This window comes from Corythoichthys intestinalis, chromosome 8, assembly GCF_030265065.1.
Source record: "Corythoichthys intestinalis isolate RoL2023-P3 chromosome 8, ASM3026506v1, whole genome shotgun sequence".
Taxonomy (NCBI): Eukaryota; Metazoa; Chordata; class Actinopteri; order Syngnathiformes; family Syngnathidae; genus Corythoichthys; species Corythoichthys intestinalis.
In genome coordinates, this window is record NC_080402.1 from 53,989,318 (window position 1) to 54,011,135 (window position 21,818).

At 38.1% G+C, this 21,818-nt stretch overlaps 1 protein-coding gene across 6 annotated transcripts in view; it reads right to left on the minus strand.

Moving 5' to 3' along the window:
* glra3 (glycine receptor, alpha 3) overlaps nt 1–21,818 on the minus strand; it is a 136,342-nt gene that overhangs the window by 22,785 nt on the left and 91,739 nt on the right. For all 6 annotated transcript variants that reach the window (XM_057844066.1, XM_057844065.1, XM_057844063.1 and 3 more), the window contains 3 exons: nt 21,690–21,772; nt 15,664–15,801; nt 9,533–9,747 (listed from right to left, as the gene is read on the minus strand). In XM_057844066.1, coding sequence (XP_057700049.1) covers nt 9,533–9,747; nt 15,664–15,801; nt 21,690–21,772 — 436 coding nt within the window. The remainder of the gene's footprint in view (nt 1–9,532; nt 9,748–15,663; nt 15,802–21,689; nt 21,773–21,818) is intronic.

The following is a 21,818-nucleotide window of genomic DNA, read 5'->3' on the forward strand; positions in this document are numbered from 1 at the left end:
GATGCCGTTGAGCCTGTGCTGCTCACGAAGCAGAGCCCGCAGAGAATCAAAAAAATTTTCTTTTTGAGACAGGCAACGATAAGGGAAAAGTTTAACCGGCTGTCGCGGCCACAATAGTGTCATCTTTTAATTAGTTATGTGTAGATAAATTGTTAATTTGGTGTCAAAAGCTCTATTTGTCTTGTTGTTTCTGTTATTTTGTATAAGGAAAACATTATTCAGATGTTCGGGATGTAACTGAAGAAAAAAATAGCTGTGTTAAAGTCAAAGTTATGTTTGAAATGTATGCTTTCACAAAAAGCTCAATTTCTCCGTTTTTCATCAGAAATTGGAAAATTGCTCAAACTAAGCTAGCTATTTTCTAATGCTGATTTCTAAAGAATGGAAAAAGATATGAACTTATTTTTTTTTCTGCTGAAAGAAGAATCCAGTAAAACGGCCGGGAGCGAAGGGCCTTGCTACGGTGAAAATGGCTGGGAGTGAATGAGTTATTCATGGCATAACATTCCCTTTAACGCAACACCATCTCGTGGATGTATAACGGAACTCCAACTACTACTACTACTACTATGCTTCTTAAAAAGCCACTCCTTTGTTGCCCTGGCTGTGTGTTTGGGATCATTGTCATGCTGAAAGACCCAGCCACGTCTCATCTTCAATGCCCTTGCTGATGGAAGGAGATTTTCACTCAAAATCTCTCGATACATGGACCCATTCATTCTTTCCTTTACATAGATCAGTCTTCCTAGTCCCTTTGCAGAAAAACAGTCCCAAAGCATGATGTTTCCACCCCCATGCTTCACAGTGGGTATGGTGTTCTTTCTCCTCCAAATACGAGAACATGTGTTTCTACCAAAAAGTTCTATTTTGGTTTCATCTGACCATAACACATTCTCCCAGTCCTCTTCTGGATCATCCAAATGCTCTCTATCGAACCGCAGACGGGCCTGGACGTGTTCTGGCTTCAGCAGGGGGACACGTCTGGCAGTGTAGGATTTGAGTCCCTGGGGCACATTGTGTTACTGCCTTTGTTACTGTGGTCCCAGCACTCTGTAGGTCATTCACTAGGTCCCCCCATGTGATTCTGGGATTTTTGCTCACCGTTCTTGTTATCATTTTTACGCCACCGGGTGAGCTCTTGCATGGAGCCTCAGATCGAGGGAGATTATCAGTGGTCTTTTATGTCTTCCATTTTCTAATAATTGCTCCCACAGTTGATTTCTTTACACCAAGTATTTTACCTATTGCAGATTCAGTCTTCCCAGCCTGGTGCAGGTCTACAATTTTGTCTCTGGTGTCCTCTGATGGCCATAGTGGAGTTTGGAGTGTGACTGACTGAAGTTGTGGACAGGTGTCTTTCATACCGATAATGAGTTAAAACAGGTGCCATTAATACAGGTAACGAGTGGAGCCTCGTTAGACCTCGTTAGAAGTAATTAGACCTCTTTGACAGCCAGGAATCTTGCTTGTTTGTAGGTGACCAAATACTTATTTTCCACCATGATTTGCAAATAAACTCTTTAAAAATCAAACAATGTGATTTTCTGTTTTTTTCCCCTCACATTCTGTCTCTCATGGTTGAGGTTTACCCATGTTGACAATTACAGGCCTCTCTAATATTTTCAAGTAGGAGAACTTGCACAATTGGTGGTTGACTAAATACTTATTTGCCCCACTGTATGTGTGTTTTGGGGAAAAGCTATATGAATGAAATTTGTTGATAAGTCCTGCTGTATGGAAGATAAGCTGTCTACATGGTACAGGTAGTACCCGGGTTACGACATACCAGACTTATGTGATTTTGACTTTACTACGCTGGAGTCTCGTCGCCTTTTTTATGTATTTATTTATTTAGTTTTTTAAAATGATGTTGACTTTTGTTTTGTGATGCATGCTTTTGCTTTGCCGCAGGAAGCCGAGAGCAGGTAGTACTTCAACATGCGAAGAGGGCATGTACACACGATGAACATATTTGCACACACAAAGAAGAGCGCACGCGCACACATGAGGTAGAACACATTTGCTCCGACGAAGAAGTGTGAGATATAGAGGGGAATAATTACAGTTGCAAGCCTGCGCACATTTGCTGCTTGTGAAGCATCCACAAAGGCAACACCTGTATATAACACTGTTGTACTGTTTCATTCTGCAATTTTTGATGTAATGAGTATGTGAATAAAGTAAGCTAACCAAATGGACGTCTGACATCATCATTTCGGGGATTAGCTCACTGTCTAGCTAGGATTTAGCTCCAATGTCATGGCGAGGACAGTACAATAACGTATAATACATGTTTTTGGATAGTTATTTTGAGATTTGGGGGCCCGTAAATGGTTAATTTGGTTTATGTTGCCAGTGTAGGAACGCCGTTTGTTCTTAACCCGAGGACTACCTGTATTTGTATACCAGCGGTATTATGCAGTTCTGTTCAATGCATGCATGTTTCTTTGTTACAGTTTGACAAACTTACAAATTACTTCATATAAAAACAAGTAAAGACCAAGCCTTGTGTTTTATTGGAGGGCATACAATGTTAACTGGCTGTTGGGCAGTGTAAAAGGAAACCCACTGTTTTGGCCAGTACATATATGGCCAGTATATGTATGTATGTATATTATATATATATATATTTATTTGATAATTTAAACTTTTTTAACAAATAAAAAACTGAAAAGTGGGGCGTGCAATATTATTCGGCCCCTTTACTTTCAGTGCAGCAAACTCACTCCAGAAGTTCAGTGAGGATCTCTGAATGATCCAATGTTGTCCTAAATGACCGATGATGATAAATAGAATCCACCTGTGTGTAATCAAGTCTCCGTATAAATGCACCTGCTCTGTGATAGTCTCAGGGTTCTGTTTAAAGTGCAGAGAGCATTATGAAAACCAAGGAACACACAAGGCAGGTCCGAGATACTGTTGTGGAGAAGTTTAAAGCCGGATTTGGATACAAAAATATTTCCCAAGCTTTAAACATCTCAAGGAGCACTGTGCAAGCCATCATATTGAAATGGAAGGAGCATCAGACCACTGCAAATCTACCATGACCCGGCCGTCCTTCCAAACTTTCTTCTCAAACAAGGAGAAAACAGATCAGAGATGCAGCCAAGAGGCCCATGATCACTCTGGATGAACTGCAGAGATCTACAGCTGAGGTGGGAGAGTCTGTCCATAGGACAACAATCAGTCGTACACTGCACAAATCTGGCCTTTATGGAAGAGTGGCAAGAAGAAAGCCATTTCTCAAAGATATCCATAAAAAGTCTCGTTTAAAGTTTGCCACAAGCCACCTGGGAGACACACCAAACATGTGGAAGAAGGTGCTCTGGTCAGATGAAACCAAAATTGAACTTTTTGGCCACAATGCAAAACGATATGTTTGGCGTAAAAGCAACACAGCTCATCACCCTGAACACACCATCCCCACTGTCAAACATGGTGGTGGCAGCATCATGGTTTGGGCCTGCTTTTCTTCAGCAGGGACAGGGAAGATGGTTAAAATTGACGGGAAGATGGATGCAGCCAAATACAGGAACATTCTGGAAGAAAACCTGTTGGTATCTGCACAAGACCTGAGACTGGGACAGAGATTTATCTTCCAACAGGACAATGATCCAAAACATAAAGCCAAATCTACAATGGAATGGTTAAAAAAAATAAACGTATCCAGGTGTTACAATGGCCAAGTCAAAGTCCAGACCTGAATTCAATCGAGAATCTGTGGAAAGAGCTGAAGACTGCTGTTCACAAACACTCTCCATCCAACCTCACTGAGCTCGAGCTGTTTTGCAAGGAAGAATGGGCAAGAATGTCAGTCTCCCGATGTGCAAAACTGATAGAAACATACCCCAAGCGACTTGCAGCTGTAATTGGAGCAAAATGTGGCGCTACAAAGTATTAACGCAAGGGGGCCGAATAATATTGCACGTCCCACTTTTCAGTTTTTTATTTGTTAAAAAAGTTTAAATTATCCAATAAATTTTGTTCCACTTCACGATTGTGTCCCACTTGTTGTTGATTCCTGACAAAAAATTAAAATTTTATATCTTTATGTTTGAAGCCTGAAATGTGGCGAAAGGTTGCAAGGTTCAAGGGGGCCGAATACTTTTGCAAGGCACTGTATATCATTTTCTAAAATAATAATCCAGAAATACAATGGCATTGCCAAAAGAAACAAAAATATATATGTTTTAACCACAGCAACACTCCAGGAAAAAAGAGGAAGAGGTTAGGGTTAGGAAGACATGGAAGACATTTTTGGAACGTTTGTTCAAAAAAAAAAACAAAAAACAAAAAAAAAAAAACAACAAAGCAACAACTTTTTTTTTTTTGGTATCAGATCGAGACTCGGTATCGGCAGATTCTCAAAATCTGGTGACACAGACGCAAAAAATATGCAATCGGGACATTGCTACCTAAAACCTTTCCAGACAATATTTTAGGAAAAGGTTGTAAAACTGATGCCTGAGTGTCAGACGATGTGACCTAATTTTTCAAAATGAAATTACTTTATGCTGTATTCAGACATGCGTAACATAGGGGAGTGCAAAGCTCTGTTTAGCGGCGGGAACACGATAAACCTCCTTGCTCCAGAACACACGCATACACTTTTGTGTGGCGCATGTATACAGTATGTGTGAGAGAAATGGGCGTGCTAATAAGGGTTATGTAACAAAGTGCTCCATGTCTAATTTTTTCTCATGCATACAAGATACCAGAAGAAGACTGAAGGGCTCTTTCTCACACACACAACAGATGCACTGTGTGCATAATCAACACATCCTTAAAATAAAATTGGATTCTCTGAAATGACAACAGTGACAATATTGAATTCTTTTCAACACACGAGTCATTCAAGAATTTTACATTTTACCTCCCATCCTTCAAATTTAAAGTAACGCGCATACGAAATACTAAAACATACAGATTGGTAAGTAAATGGACTAGTCCTTAGACCATATTTAAATAAAACTAAGAGAAAACAATTCTTGGAAAGTTTTCTTTTGCGAGGAAAAAGTACCTTTCTAGCGTTTCCAATGTGATAGTAATTTCTCAATTTTACAAGAACTTATTGGTTATTAATAATTGCCACCAATCAAACAGATTGTGGATTTTTAGAGAGAAATGAGATAGCTCTACTTAACTAGAGCTAATTATTAATAGAAACTAATTACTAATACTAGTGGTAGCGACTACTATATTATTCAAACACTACTCCCCTAGATTCTACTCCAGTAATTATGATATTGAGTGAAAAAACTCCCGTCCTTAACAATATTTTCTCAGATTTTCTTGTTAATGGTCTCATCTGCTTATGAAAACTGAGTGATGAAATCGAACCATACATTCTCAGAAGCTGCAGTATCGGAATCTTACATCAATGTGTCAAACTATTATTATTATTTTTTTAAGCTTTTGTAGTTGGGGATCGGACTGGCAGGGCTCCTCCTGTCTTTGGCCGCCGCCCAACTCACTGCGCACCCGACCCCTTTGGCCCCTGCGTCCAGAAGGGAGCTCCGGTAACATGGGTCCCGGGCAAGGGAAAACCAGACAAAGCATGGCTCTAAAGACCCCTTTTTGATGACTTATACAGTGAAGAAAACAAGTATTGAACACCCTGCTCTTTTGCTAGTTCTCCCATTTAGAAATCATGGAGGGGTCTGAAATTTTCATTGTAGGTGCATGTCCACTGTGAGAGAATCTAAAAAGAAAAATCCAAAAAATCACAATGCATGATTTTTTAACGATTTATTTGTGTGATACAGCTGCAAATAAGTATTTGAACACCTGAGAAAACAAATGTTAATATTTGGTACAGTAGCCTTTGTAATTACAGAGGTCAAACGTTTCCTGTAGTTTTTCAACAGGTTTGCACACAATGCAGGAGGGATTTTGGCCCACCCATCAGTGAGGTTTCTGGGCTGGCGCTAAGAAACATGGATTTTGAGCTCCCTCAAAAGGTTTCTATTGGGTTAAGGTCTGGAGACTGGCTAGGCCCCTCCAGAACCTTGATATGCTCTTCACGAAGCCACTCCATGGTTATTCTGGTGTCTGCTTCGGGCCATTGTCATGTTGGAAGACCCGGGCACAACTCATGTTCAATGCTCTGACTGAAGGAAGGAGGTTATTCCCCAAAATCTCACAATACATGGCCCCTGGTCATCCTCTCCTTAATACAGTGCAGTCGCCTAGTCCCATATGCAGAAAAACACCCGTAAAGCATGATGCTACCACCCCCATGCTTGAAGAGTGGAATGAATTAAGGCCAAAAAGTTCCATTTTGATCTAATATGACCACATGGCTTTCTCCCATGATTCCTCTGGATCATCCAAATGGTCATTGGCAAACTTAAAATCAGAACTGGACATGTGCCGGTTTAAGCAGGGGAACCTTCTGTGTCATGCATGATTTCAAACCATGACATCTTATTGTATTACCAGCAGTAACCTTGGAAACGGTTTCCCAGCTCTTTTCAGGTCTTTGACCAACTCCTGTCGTATAGTTCTGGGCTGACTTCCTAGGATCATAGAGACCCCACGAGGTGATATCTTACATGGAGCTCCACTCCGATAGAGATTGACTGTCATGTTTAGCTTCTTCCATTTTGTAATGTTTGCTTCGACAGTGGACTTTTTTTTCACCAAGCTGCTTGGCAATTGCTCCGTAGCCCTTTCCAGCCTTGTGGAGGTGAACAATTTTGTCTTGACATCTCTTTGGTCCTGACCTTGTTACAAATTTGAGTCTTACTGAATGTATGGGGTGGACAGGTGTCTTTATGCTGCTATTGACCTCAAACAAGTGCATCTGATTCAAGATAATACATGAAGTGGAGGTGGGTTTTCAGGGTCAGAATTCTAGCTGATAGACAGGTGTTCAAATACTTATTTGCAGCTGTATCACACATATACATTGTTAAAAACTCATGCATTGTGATTTCTGGATTTTTCTATTTAGATGATCTCTTTCATGGTAGACATGCACCTACGATGAAAATTTCAGACTCCTCCATGATTTCTAAGTGGGAGAACTTGCAAAAAAGCAGGGTGTTCAAATACTTATTTTCTCCACTGTATTCGTCATCAAAAAGGGGTCTTTGTCTATGCTTTGTCTGGCCCCTCCACCAGGACCTGTTTGCCATGGGTGACCCTGCCAGGGTCATAAAGCCCCAGACAACATAGCTCCTAGGATCATTGGGACACGCAAACCCCTCCACCACCATAAGGTGATGACTCACGGAGGGTTGGGATCATGCTGGAGGAGCTAGTTGAAGTGGCTGGGGAGAGGGAAGTCTGGGCTTCCCTGCTAAAGTTGTTGCCCCCGCGACCTGACCCTGGATTAAGCGGTAGAGGATGGATTTAGATTTTTTTTTTCAACAGCCTTGTCACCAGTACCGGAATTTGCTCCTATATTACTTATTTGTACTTAATTCTTTATTTCGGTGTACTTAAAGGTTTAAGTCCGATTTACGCGGAAATTTGGGTTACGTCGCCAGTTTATGAACAGAACTCATTCATAACCCAGGGACAACCTGTATGTTTATTTGTGCATTCGTAATTTAGTTTAGAAGTATGTTTATAATTTGTTTGTGGGAATATGTGTTTGAACGATTTAAGAGCTTTGTAGATAAATGTTGGCATTTTATAGTATTTAAGCTAGCGGAGGTTTGCTATGCAAGTTAGCCAATTGTTCTTTTGTTGTACTTCCTCATTTAAATTTTTATACCATTTGAGGCTAAGCTCTGGCATTTTAATTTAGTTTTAAATTCTTTTATTACTGTTGTGAAATGAAAGCGCAATTCTGCATAGACTGAACAAACACTCTGGAAATTTATTCTGTATTCGCATTAAATGCTCTTTTGAAAGTGCAATCTCAGCAAGCCAGAATAAATATTATTGCAAACATAAACTCTTCTTTTTTTTGTTTTACATCTCCTTAAATTTATTCTGCAAGGCATTAAATGTTTGTAATTCAATTACACGATTATTCAAACTATTACTGATTTATCGATTACTTAAATAATCGATAGCCGCAGCCCTACTTAATTCTATTACATAATCCGTATTTGATTTTGGAGTTTGCGGTCTCGTGCGAAGATAAAAGCTCAATGTATTAAAATTTGTCGAAATAAATCAACACTACTGTCATGAAATCATGGTGACCAGCACACGCACGATCTATAGAGAGTCAATTTCTGAAATAACTAATTCCTATAAATCCATTCACATGACCTGATTTACAACATAATATCATATCCAAGCTTTAAGTTATGAACCAACTAGAGCTGAAACGAATACTCGAGCAACTCGAGTTTAAAAACTGATACGAATAATTTTATTCGCCTCGAGGAGTTGTTTAATTTTGCTAGCTCTAAGCATCATGTTTTGCCTGGACTACTGTTAATGCGAGACAATGGGCTGACATCACGTGCGTATAGGGGAAGAAGCAATAATACCTCACTGCAGCCAACAGCCGCTACAAACTATGTCGACGTTGCTACAAACTACGCCTGCATGTTGATGCTATGGTGGTAGCAGGTAGCGTTTGATGCGTTTCATAGACATCAAATGTATGTAGAACTAGATGCGAAATGACAGACTAAGCGGCGTTAGTAAACAGTAACTAGATAATAACCTTTGCTATGTGTGGAAGTCATTTAATGTTATGAATCAACCGTTAAAGCTGTTAAAATTGCTCCTGTTATTGCATTAGTTCCCTTCTGTCTACTTTTGACATGTGTAAGTTTTAAAACAATTTCATCATTTAAAGATAGATTTAAGTCAAGATTTTGCCGATTTAGGAGCATTTTAGATAAAAAGTTACGCTAGGAAGGTTCTCTACAACAGAGCCTTCCTGATAAGTCTACTGCTTCAAGATGGCGGCTGTTTACTAACGCATCTAGTTCTTTATTATACATGTTTTTAATGCAGCCGTGTCTGTCATTTGCATCTAGTTCTGTATATATGTGATATCTACCGAAGCATCATGTGGGCGTAGTTTGTAGGCTATCGGCTACAGTCAGGTATTTTTGGAGCCAACTAGCATAGTAGCATCGCGTTTGCAACGGCGTCACCCTCCCTTTCTTCCTCCCTACTCCTGCTCTGCTCTCTCGTCTCCGTGAGTCCGTCTTTCTCAGACTTTTCTCGTGTCAGTCAACCAACATAGTAACGCATGCCTTTCCCGCCTCAGTAACGGTAACGGCGTTGCCAAGATGAGAAAAGTAATTAATTAGATTACTCACTACTGAAGAAAATAATGCCGTTAGTAACGCTGTTATATTCTAACGCCGTTATTAACAACACTGTTGATTGACTGAAAATGGTTCAATATTAGATGAAACGTCTTGTTTTCTCATGTATATTTATAATTGGTCTTTACCTAAAAAAATGTTTTATCCGATTACTCGATAGAATTTTAGGTCAAATACTCGATTACGAAAATATTCGAGCTCAAGAACCAACTAACTGTCAAGTTGTGGTAAGATGCTAAGAGGCGCGTGAAGCAAAGTTAAGAAACAAAATACTCCAAACTGACCTTTGGCAATGAAGTCCTGGACCCTGAGCTCTGTGTTGTCATTGTGAGGACTGTAGTGATGCCAAGCGCCACTCTAGCCGGGGCTGCATCCATGTTAATCCAAAAGGAAACCCAGGATAGGATAACAATCAGCAGAGACGGGATGTACATTTGGATCAGGTAGTAGCCCATCTGACGCTCCAAATGGAACCGCACTTCAATACAAGTAAATTTACCTGCAAAATGTCACATACACAACACAGCACACTGAAAAGTATGAATTTTTTTTGTCACAGCAAAGATGTAAGCTTTATTTGCAATGTTGTCGTTTTATGCCTGCGTTGTTTCCTTGTCTCCACATTTCCATTCAGGAGTGCTAGTAGGCAGAGCCTCCTTGCAGCACCTGCTGGCAATTTACTCCTACACCGGTACCTTGAGATACGAAACCTTCAGGTAGACGAAAATATATTTTCTGAAATGTTTTTTGAAGCTTTCCTCGCTTCATCTTATGAAAAAATGATCATACGTACTATAAAATATATGCAATTCCTGCTGGCAGAAATTTTTTAGAAGTCGTGCCATAAACGCGCATGAAGCCACCGCAGTGCCCGGAGAGGCGGGCGGAGCCAGACACAGGCCCAAGGGACCGAGGTGCGCCTCCCACACATTTGTGACAAATGTTTGTTGGTGTCGTTCCATGATTTAGCATTTTTATTTTGAATTCTATGTTCATGTGTAACTATGTTTTCATAAATTGTACTTGGTTCCTCAGTATATATGATTGTTCTAAGATCTATATTTCTGCTGTTTGCCATCCATAACTGGGAGTGTTTTTGACTGTTTTTGTTTGGATGGAAAGTAAGAATACAGGGGAACAGGGTATAACAACAACAAAGTCTGGGGAAATCATTTCAAAACAACCACAATTGATTTGTTGCATTTTGGGGGGAAAAACAAGCCCCTTGTTTGTTTGGCAATGTGTGACGTACAATGTGAACAAACTTGTACATTAACATACAAGTTAATTTGTTGGCTTGATAATGCAGGCCAGCCAAATATGACAAATGTTTACTTTCGGGATGCCATCAGTAGCCAGTAGCAACCCGTGAGCTCCACTTTTAGTTGTTAGGGTAATGCAGATTGCAAAAAAGGATTTTGATTGAATTTCACTATTTGTAAAAATACAGTGGTATGAAAAAGTATCTGAACCTTTTGGAATTTCTCACATTTCTGCATTAAATCACCATTAAGTGTGATCTGATCTTTGTCAAAATCACACAGATGAAATACAGTGTCTGCTTGAACTAAAAAAACCCAAAACATTTATAGCTTGTCATATTTTAATGAGGATAGCATGCAAAAAATGATAGAAGGGGGAAAATAATTAAGTGAACCCTCTGCCTAAGGAGACTTAAAGAGAAATTGAAGCCAATTTTTACCAAACATTTTAAGTCAGGTGTGTGCCCAGTCACTGATGAGTGGTATAAAGCTGCCCCTGTAAAACACACACCTGGTAAGAAATGTCTTGGATTAGAAGTATGTCTGATGTGCATCATGGCTTGGTCAAAAGAGCTGTCTGAAGACCTGCGACCAGGGATTGTTGATTTGTATAAAGCTGGGAAAGGATACAAAACCATCTCTAAAAGTCTGGATGTTCATCAATCGAGTCAGACAAGTTGTCTACAAATGGAGAGAATTTGGCACAGTTACTTCTCTCCCAAAGAGTGGCCGTCCAGCAAAGATGATGCCAAAAGTTCAACGCAGAATACTCAGAGAGGTAAAAAAGAACCCTAGAGTGTCTGATAAAGACTTACAGAAGTCATTGGCACAGTCGAATATCTCTGTGCACACGTCAACTATATGTAAAACTATGGCCAGGAATGGTGTTCACGGGAGGACTCCACAGAGGAAGCAACTGCTGTCAAAAAAAAAAAAAAAATGTTGCTCGTTTAATGTTCGCAAAAAGGCACTTGGACACTCCACAGAGGTTTTGGGAAAATATTTTGTGGACTGATGAAACCAAAGTTGAATTGTTTGGGAGTAACACACAAAGTCATGTGTGGAGGCAAAATGGGAAGAGCTAATCAACATCAACACCTCATCCCCACCGTGAAGCGTGGTGGAGGGAGCATCATGATTTGGGGCTGTTTTGCTACCACAGGGCATGGACAACATGCTGTCATTAATGGAAGAATGAATTCAAAAGTTTATCAGGATGTTTTGCAGTAAAGCCTGAGGCCGTCTGTCAGACATTTGAAGCCAAAAAGAGGATGAATGCTGCAACAAGACAATGATCCAAAAAAACCTGAGGCCGTCTGTCAGACATTTAAAGCCAAAAAGAGTATGGATGCTGCAACAAGACAATGATACAAAACACAGAAGTAAATCAACTTCAGAATGGTTTTAGAAGAAAAAAAAAACACGTTCTAGAGGGGCCAAGTCAAAGTCCAGAGTTGAACCCCTATTAGATGCTGTGGCATGAACTAAAGACAGTGATTCATGCCAGACATCCCAGGAATCTGACTGAACTACTGCAGTTTTGTAGAGATGAATGGGCAAAGATTATTCCTGATCATGTGCCAGACTGATCTGCAGCTACAGGAAGCGTCTGGTTGAAGTCATTGCTGCCAGAAGGGACTCCATAAAATATTAAATGTAATGGCTCGCTTACTTATTTTTCCCCCTTCTGTCATTGTTTGCATACTATCCTCATTAAAATATGAAATTCTATAAATGTTTGGGTGGTTTTAGTTAAAGCAGACACTGTTTTTTCATCTGTGTAATTTTGACAGAGATCAGATCACATTTGATGGTGAGTTTATGCAGAAATGTGAGAAATTCCAAAAGGTAGAGACACTTTTTTATACCACTGTAAGCAATATTTTTCCATCCAGATAACATTTGTGTAACTAGATTCATATTCCATAAGGGAGGCACAATATTTAATATGCTTAGCTTTTTCACCATTAATTAATTGTATATTTAAATATATATATATATATTATATGTATTAGGGCTGTTAAAATTATCGCGTTAACGGGCAGTAATTAATTTTTAAAATTAATCACGTTAAAATATTTTACGCAATTAACGCACATGCCCCGCTCAGACAGATTTAAATGACAGTACAGTGAAATGCCCACTTGTTAATTGTGTTTTATGGAGTTTTGCTGCCCTCTGCTGGCGCTTGGGTGCGACAGATTTTATAGGCTTCAGCACCCATCAGCATTGTGTAAGTAATTATTGACATCAACAATGGCGGGCTACTAGTTTATTTTTTGATTGCAAATTTTATTAAAACGAAAACATTAAGAGCGGTTTTAATATTATAAAATTTCTATAACTTGTACTAACATTTATCTTTTAAGAACTACAAGTCTTTCTATCCATGGATCACTTTAACAGAATATCCATCTTGTGTCTTATCTTTCCATTCCAACAGTAATTTAGAGAAAAATATGGCATATTTTATAGATGGTTTGAATTGCGATTAATTGCGATTAATTACGATTAATTAATTTTTAAGCTGTAATTAACTCGATTAAAAATGTTAATCGTTTGACAGCCCTAATATATATATATATATATATATATATATATATATATATATATATATATATATATATATATAAATATATAAATAAATACATTGGGGAGAAGTATTTGATACACTGTTAATGGGAAAACCCATTGACAGTGTATCAAATACTTGTTCTCCCCACTGTATATATATATGTGTATATATATATATATATATATATATATATATATATATATATATATATATATATATATATATATATATATTTTAATTATTAAATTTATTAAGATCATGGAAGCTTCCACTTGGGGAAAATATATCCATACAGTATATCCTGTATATACATAATATAATAAAAATATACAGTACTGTGCAAAAGTTTTAGGCAGGTGTCCTGCCTAAAACTTTTGCACAGTACTGTATATATGTATATATATATATATATATGTATATATATATATATATATATATATATATATGGCGGAAAACACTGAGGTGACTTGAAGTTCCGCTCTGTGACCCCCAATTTGGCCAACTTTCAAAATTGACCGAAATGCATGTGTGATACATCATTGGAAAGCTTAAAATCTGTATTTTCTGGGGGAAGAAACATTTTGAACAGGACGACATTTTTGAAAAAAAAAATTTTTTTAAACAGCAAAACCCCAATTGGAGGCGAGAACACGCGAGAGCAGAATTAAAGACGCCACGATTTTAACGAAATATTATCGCGTACTTACCTTGTTTCGATCCAAAAACTCCATGTAGCATGTATCACCGAGTGTCAAGACACAGCTGTGAATGGCCACAGACGGATTTTAAAAAAATTTTATGGGTGAAACATCGTGATATAACAAGGGTCGCGATGCAGAAATCGCAGACAACAAGGAGTGGTTAAGATTTTCTTTTTCATATAGTTACCCTTTAAACGTTGTTTTTTTAAAAAAAATGTTTGGATCGATTATTTATCATCTAACATATCGGGGAAAATGCGACAGTAACAAAAAAAATACAGTTAAGCGATAGTTATAAGGTATATATCCGTGACTTTTTTACAGACGCCAAATTTTTCATTGTGACGTAATTCGTTTAAAAGTTTAAAATATGCGAGTTAATAATTTTTTAAAGTGTTTTTTTTTTTTTTCAACTAAAATTTAGACATCAATTAATGATTCTAAGCTAAAAATGACAGACATTTTGAATTATAAATATAATTACTTACCTCCTTTTTATGGCTAGGTTGAAACAAAAGCGGTTGCGCGACGTCTGTAAACGGGGGTTTTCAGGGTAAAACGGACAAATTAGAAATAGTTCGGAGGCTTAGTGCACCATGAATCTGCTATGGCAGCATATAGACATACAGTGGTACCTCTACATACGAAGTTAATCCGTTCCAGGACTTTGTTTGTAAGTCGAAATGGTCGTATGTCGAGCAGGATTTTCCCATAGGAATACATTATAATTCCATTAATTCGTTCCACAGCCCAAAAACCTGCACTAAATCCTTAAAAAAATACTGCTGGTGCTATTACAAATGGCAATTACACGTAGCAAAACAAATAAATTATAAATCAAAATTGGAATAATGTAATAAAAAGAATAATAATAATTCCTGTAATAGTGTAACGAATCGGGTTCTAATAAGGCGGACGTTTTTTTGTGTACCTGAACGCACCGCGGGGCTTACGTGCCAGAGACAGACCGGTGAGCTTGAGTTTCACTTTCACTTTGAATGTTCTCTTGAGAACACCATCAATTGCGGCAGACAGCAGGCGTTTTGTGTTGAATAAGTTGTAAAAGAAATGATGAAAACGTGGCGAAGCTGGCGATTTCTTTGGAGACAATAAGAATTGTCAGCTTAATTTATAAAGACTGGCGAACGATGGTCGGAGGAGGACCGTGGAGATGTATTGTTGAGCCATTTCACGGATGCCCACCCCACGCTCATATTTTTCTGTCATTTGCATCTTCATTTCGAAGGTAAGCATCAACTTTTTCCTTGTTTCACCACCTGTACCAACCTTTTCTGAAACCTGTGTTGATTTGTCACACAAGAAAATCCGCCGTGCATTCGTCTGCGGTGCTGCCATTGTCGTCGTATTTCGAGCATGTCGTCGGATGTAGAAACAAATGGCGAGTCAAATTTTACGTCGGATGTCGAAAAGTTCGTGTGTCGAAGCGATCGTATGTAGAGGTACCACTGTATTGTTCTATCAAGCGCAACAGTTATTTTGGCTTAAAATACAGCAGTTTCATTTAAAGAGGAGTGCAAGAGCAGAAACTGCTTTTTCAGTCTTGTCTGTGTTTTCCGCCATATATATATATATATATATGTGTGTGTGTGTGTGTGTGTATGTATGTGTATATATATATATATATATATTTATATATATATATATATATATATATATATATATATATATATATATATATATATATATATATATACATACACATATATATGTACATATGTATATATATATATATTTACCTGAACTATTGGCCTTGTCTGCTTTTCCTCAGTGGTGTCTCATCAATAGAGGAAATACTTTTGTCAAATCCTAACAATAGTATGTACTGTATTTACAGTGTTTGTATGTGTGTGTGTTACCTGTGTTGTAGTGCTTGGTACAATATCTGAGGTCTGATTCATCTTTAAGGATGAACTGCGGGAGTGTCAGTCCTTCAGCCACTTGGACTGGTCCATTTTCTTGCCACTCAAAGATCAGATCATTCATGGTGTAACCAACTGTAATAAGTAGTACATAAAACAAAAAAGTGTTTTGAGTTATAACACCATATTTCACATGTCTAAAAGGGTCCAGATGGCCCAGACAGCATTGATTTTTACCTCAAAGATCTTCATACACCACTATATGAGTATCTCTACCTTTAAGAAAGTGTATGTTTATTAATATTACACAGAAAAATATGGGATGGCATGGTTGTTGCGTTTTATATTTTTGGAATTGCAGAATGTATTTCTCAAGCGTGAAATACAAGGCCATATATGCTGGTTTTGCACAATGGTCCTAGAGAGGAATAATTTGATTGTTTGATTTTTTTCCTAAATCCATGTGGATTAGGTTTACAACTGCATGCATGACACAATATTGAAAGAATTGCTTATTTATTCACAAAAGATCTACACTAAACACATTCAAATGTGTATGTTGAAACCATATGTGACTACCGTGCTTTGCTGTGATGAGATGTGATTTGTATTCAGTTGACAGAGACAGATTACACATGCTGGTATGTTTTAGATTGAGATAATCATGTAAATGACTATGCACTGACCATGATGATCATGCTTGATAAAGATTAACATTGGTAAAGAGTAGGAAAAGGAACCACCGCCCTATAAGATTGGTTGACGCTTAAAAAACAAAACAAAAACTCTACATTAACCCAGTGAGCTATAAAACATTTTTTTTAAAGCGCCGGTACAGGCTGGTACATGCCTAAAGCCATACACAAAAGATGAAGTTTGTCCTTTTACTTGAGGTTCACTTGTCTCACACTATCAAATCCTAAAAATAAAGAAATTAAGAAAATAATGGAGCCTCTTGTGTGTCTGTACTTAGCCTTGGAGGCAACTTCATTCTGGTGTTATGAAACCATTTTTCCTGTTTTAAGTATATTAAACTAGATTAAAATTGAAAAAAACTGAAATCTAATTATCTCGATTTAACAATAAACAAAATGCAGTTTCTGAAGAAATTGCAATGGTAGCTTTGCTGTGATGGTTGGTAAATCGTTTCACTTCCTGTTGATTTTGGGGCATTTCGGGTTGTAAATGACGTGATTTGGGAAAAAAATTGTAGGACAACTAACGTTTTGAAATTTCACTTTTTTTTCCTTATAAAAAACCCTCGATTTGGAGCGTTAAGTAATTTTTAGGGTGTCAATTGAAAGAGCCCATGTCGCATGAAAATTACGGTCATTTTGGTATATGAACAGTACTGGGTGTAATATTATACATAGTAGCTTTTTAATTACATCCAAAGCTACTATCAATAATAATAAGAAGTGGAAGAATAAAAAACAGAATAACATACAGTGGGTCAAATAAGTATTTGGTCAACCACTAATTGTGCAAGTTCTCCCACTTGAAAATAGTTGAGAGGCCTGTAATTGTCAACATGGGTAAACCTCAACCATGAGAGACAATGTGGAAAAAAAAAAAAAAAAAAAAAAATCACATTGATTTCACATGATTTTTAAAGAATTTATTTGCAAATCATGGTGGAAAATAAGTATTTGGTCAATACCAAAAGTTCATCCAAATACTTTGTTATGTACCCTTTGTTGGCAATGACTGAGGCCAAACGTTTTCTGTAACTCTTCACAAGCTTTTCACACACTGTTGCTGGTATGTTGGCCCATTCCTCCATGCAGATCCCCTCTAGAGCAGGGATGTTTTGGGGCTGTCGTTGGACAACACGGACTTTCAACTTCCTCCACAGATTTTCTATGGGGTTGAGATCTGGAGACTGGCTAGGCCACTCAAGGACCTTAAAATGCTTCTTACAAAGCCCCTCCTTTGTTGCCCTTGCTGTGTGTTTGGGATCATTGTCATGCTGAAAGACACAGCCACGTCTCATCTTCAATGCCCTTGCTGATGGAAGGAGATTTTCACTCGAAATCTTTGGATACATGGCTCCATTCATTCTTTCCTTTACACAGATCAGTCGTCAGAAAAACAGCCCAAAGCATGATGTTTCCACCCCCATGCTTCACAGTGGGTATGTGTTCTCCGGATGTAATTCAGTATTCTTTCTCCTCCAAACACCAGAACCTGTGTTTCTACCAAAAAGTTTTATTTTGGTTTCATCTGACCATAACACATTCTCACAGTCCTCTTCTGGATCATCCAAATGCTCTCTAGCGAACCGCAGACGGGCCTGGACGTGTACTTTCTTCAGCAGGGGGACACGTCTGGCAGTGCAGGATTTGAGTCCCTGGCGGCGCATTGTGTTACTGATAGTAGCCTTTGTTACTGTGGTCCCAGCTCTCTGAAGGTCATTCACTAGGTCCCCCCGTGTGGTTCTGGGATTTTTGCATACCGTTCTTGTTATCATTTTGAATATACGGGGTGAGATCTTGCATGGAGCCCCAGATCGAGGGAGATTATCAGTGCTCTTGTATGTCTTCCATTTTCTAATAATTGCTCCACAGTTGATTTCTTTACACCAAGCGTTTTACCTATTGCAGATTCAGTCTTCCCAGCCTGGTGCAGGTCTACAATTTTGTCACTGGTGTCCTTCGAGAGCTCTTTGGTCTTGGCCATAGTGGAGTTTGGAGTGTGACTGACTGAAGTTGTGGACAGGTGTCTTTCATACCGATAATGAGTTAAAACAGGTGCCATTAATACAGGTAACGAGTGGAGCCTCGTTAGACCTCGTTAGAACAAGGTAGACCTCTTTGACAGTCAGAAATCTTGCTTGTTTGTAGGTGACCAAATACTTATTTTCCACTCTAATTTGGAATCTTATTTTCTTTGAAAATCATACAATGTGATTTTCTTTTTCTTTTTTTCCACATTCTGTCTCTCATGGTTGAGGTTGACCCATGTTGACAATTACAGGCCTCTCTAATCTTTTCAAGTAGGAGAACTTGCACAATTGGTGGTTGACTAAATACTTATTTGCCCCACTGTAGATTGTAGCTTTTGTATTGCATGCAAAGCTACCATTAATAACACACAATATGTAATAGTTCATAAACGAATTACAAAATGAAGGTGGAGTTGGTGAAAGGTAAATTTATCAAAAAACAAACAAACAAAACCCCCCCCCAAAAGGTTCTTTACATTTTTGTTGTTCTGTTCCTGCAGTCCTTCTCAAATAGTAGGGTGCAAAGCGAGTCCGTGGAGAAGCATTTTTATTTTTCTGATTGAACAGCGTTGTTTTCTTCAACGATGACGAAAACCAAAATATTTCATCAAGAAACATTTTTTTTTCATGACGTGATATCAACATGACGCGCTGAAAACGTGTCTTACCGTAGTGTATCATATGGGATTTTTCATTATGTACACTACGGTTCAAAGGTTTGGGGTCGCTTTTGAACGGTAGTGTGTATATGTTATTATGAAATCCTGCAACAATTATTTTTATTATCGGTATAATCATTATGATTAGTTTAGTTGTTATTAATTTGGGAAGTGACTGTATTCTCATGGAATTTTTAAAGAGTGAATTGGGGGTGGGACCCCAAAAAAGCTCAGCTTCTTCCCACTTCTTTTCGAGCAACATATGTACGCATGCCATTCCTTTTATTATGATCATCATTTCTGTCATTATCGTTGTTTTCTTTTATTCACTCGTTGTATTTCGTTATTATCGCTCGAAATAAATCATTTATTGTGTACGTATGTTTGCTGTGAGTCTGTGGCTATTTTTACATTTTACACTTCAAGTACAGTGGGGAGAACAAGTTTTGATACACTGCCAATGGGTTTTCCCATTGCCAGTGTATCAAATACACTGTGTATCAAATACACAGTGCGCCTCCCCACTGTATATGAAGAATAAAGCACAGATTTGATGTCATACAGCATCACTGTCTGAGAGTGCCTCGGTGCTTTTATGATAACGTTTTTACCATAAAGGCTTCCAATGCAGTTTGGGAAGTTCCATAGCCGCCAGAAGTCTGTTATGGCTTCCCAATGGCTGGTTGTAGGACACGGTAAAGAAATCGGAAATAAAAGGCTGGACAACGCAGCTTGCTGGCTTCCACCCCCTGATGCTAGAATTCGTAATGTGACTGCCAGTCTCTGTGCGGCATCAGCAGTCAGACAGACCCCCTCCGCAACCGTCTTCCGCGTCGCCTGCGCCTCAACATTTGTATCATCAACATTTGTTGCTCAATGTTGATGAGCTGAAGATCCACATTCAAGCGTTCCATCTCTGTTAGCATGGTTGTGTAACCGGAAGAAAACTAGAGGAAGTCGCCAAGAGTCCCCCAAAAACTGTGCAAACACAACGTCACACCCCTCTCGGGGCTTGGCGGTGAATTACAGAGCAACGTGTTCCCTTGCTGCAGAACTATCGAATGCTCATTGATGTCGTAGTCGCTACGCTGTTACCGCAACGCAGAAGCATAACTCAGGCTTTAGATATGGTCTCAGTCATTCTGGATGATACAAGTGCTACAAAAATAAAAACTCCCTCTATCCAATGACACTGTTTTTTTTGTTTCATTCATTTTTAGTTTTTTTTTGGTTAAATTGTTTGAATCAATTTGCATTTGTCATTATTTATTGATGTTATTTTTCACTATCTAATGTTCAAAAAATTTAACTTGTATTTAACCTGTATGTATAAAGTTTGGGTGTAACCTTTTCTTATTTATTTTTTTAAAATCAGGCAAATTTATGCGCTTTAAGTCTATTCTGTCACAAACAAAAACAATGATTATAAAGTTATTCCATGTTGAACTGTATTACTTTTTTCTTTAATGTTAACAAAGAAACAATGTCATGAAGAGGTGTACTTACAATAATTTTAAAGGCAAATAATACTATTTACAGTGGCGGCAGAAAACCGGGGGGGGGGGGGTTTATTTCTTCCTGGGTGTGGGAGGGTGGTTGTATGAGAAAATAAGTGGGAGTGTTACTGTAGTCTCCGCATCACATCACATTGAGCTGCATCATATCACAGAAAATAATCTCAAAGTATGTACATTTATGATGAGTTCATGATAAGTATGGTAAAAGCTATGTCCATGCTGTAAGTCCCAAGCAGAAAAACCACTGAAGTCAAGTAATCTGATCTTTGTGCTCAAAGTCCCCTGAGGGCAGGCTGTGCTCCTAATTGGACAAAGGATGAATTAGTCCTCACAGAAATGAGGTTACAAACTTCTGACTTTGAGTTGACTTAAAAAAGCTGTAGTCTAGGGCTGCAGCTATCGATTATTTTTGTAGTTGATTAATCGATGAATATTTAATATTGTATCATCCGATATATAAAATGGACAACGATAGTTTTTACTTTATATCACCTTATCCTCCGATACATAAAATGGCGAGAGATTTTTTGTTTGTTTTTCAAAGGTGTCAGAAATCACGTGCTAATAACATTCATTCGTGTTACCTTGTTTTCGCTCTGTCTGTGTAATAACTCTCTGTAGGAGACAAATACACATGGACAATGTGTATAATAATGGTGTACGATACTGCATATTTTAGCATTCATCGAGTTCAAAAGACAACAGAGCCTGTATTGCCGACGACGATACAATACAGATACTATTTAGTATTTTTGTAAACGGCTCACCAAATTGCTAGAGCTAATTTTTTTATGACCTTTATGACTTCATATTTTTAAAAAATATATTATTTTCTAATTATATTTAAACTATATAACATTGACAGGCTTAACACACTGTAGCTTTTTCATCTCATTTTCAGGAGTGTATTACAGAATCTAAATAGATTCAAACCTACAAGCTGTAATGCATAAGCCCTCGTGCCTGTGTTCAGTATTACCAAAATATGAATTCTAGAATTTACTCAATCTGCCGAATGAGTAAATGGTGTCACAAATTATTTATAATTACTTGTGTAATTGTGTGTTTTTTTTTTTTAAACAACATTTTCAATTAATATTTAAACTTGTGTCCAGTACTTACAGCTTTCTAACTGCATAATGCACGTCTGAACATCCATGGGGAAGTTTTTTAGATCCATGGGACATGAGAGTGTTAACGTTAGTCTGAAAACATATAGAAAAAAAGCATATGTGAGAAATTAACCACAGT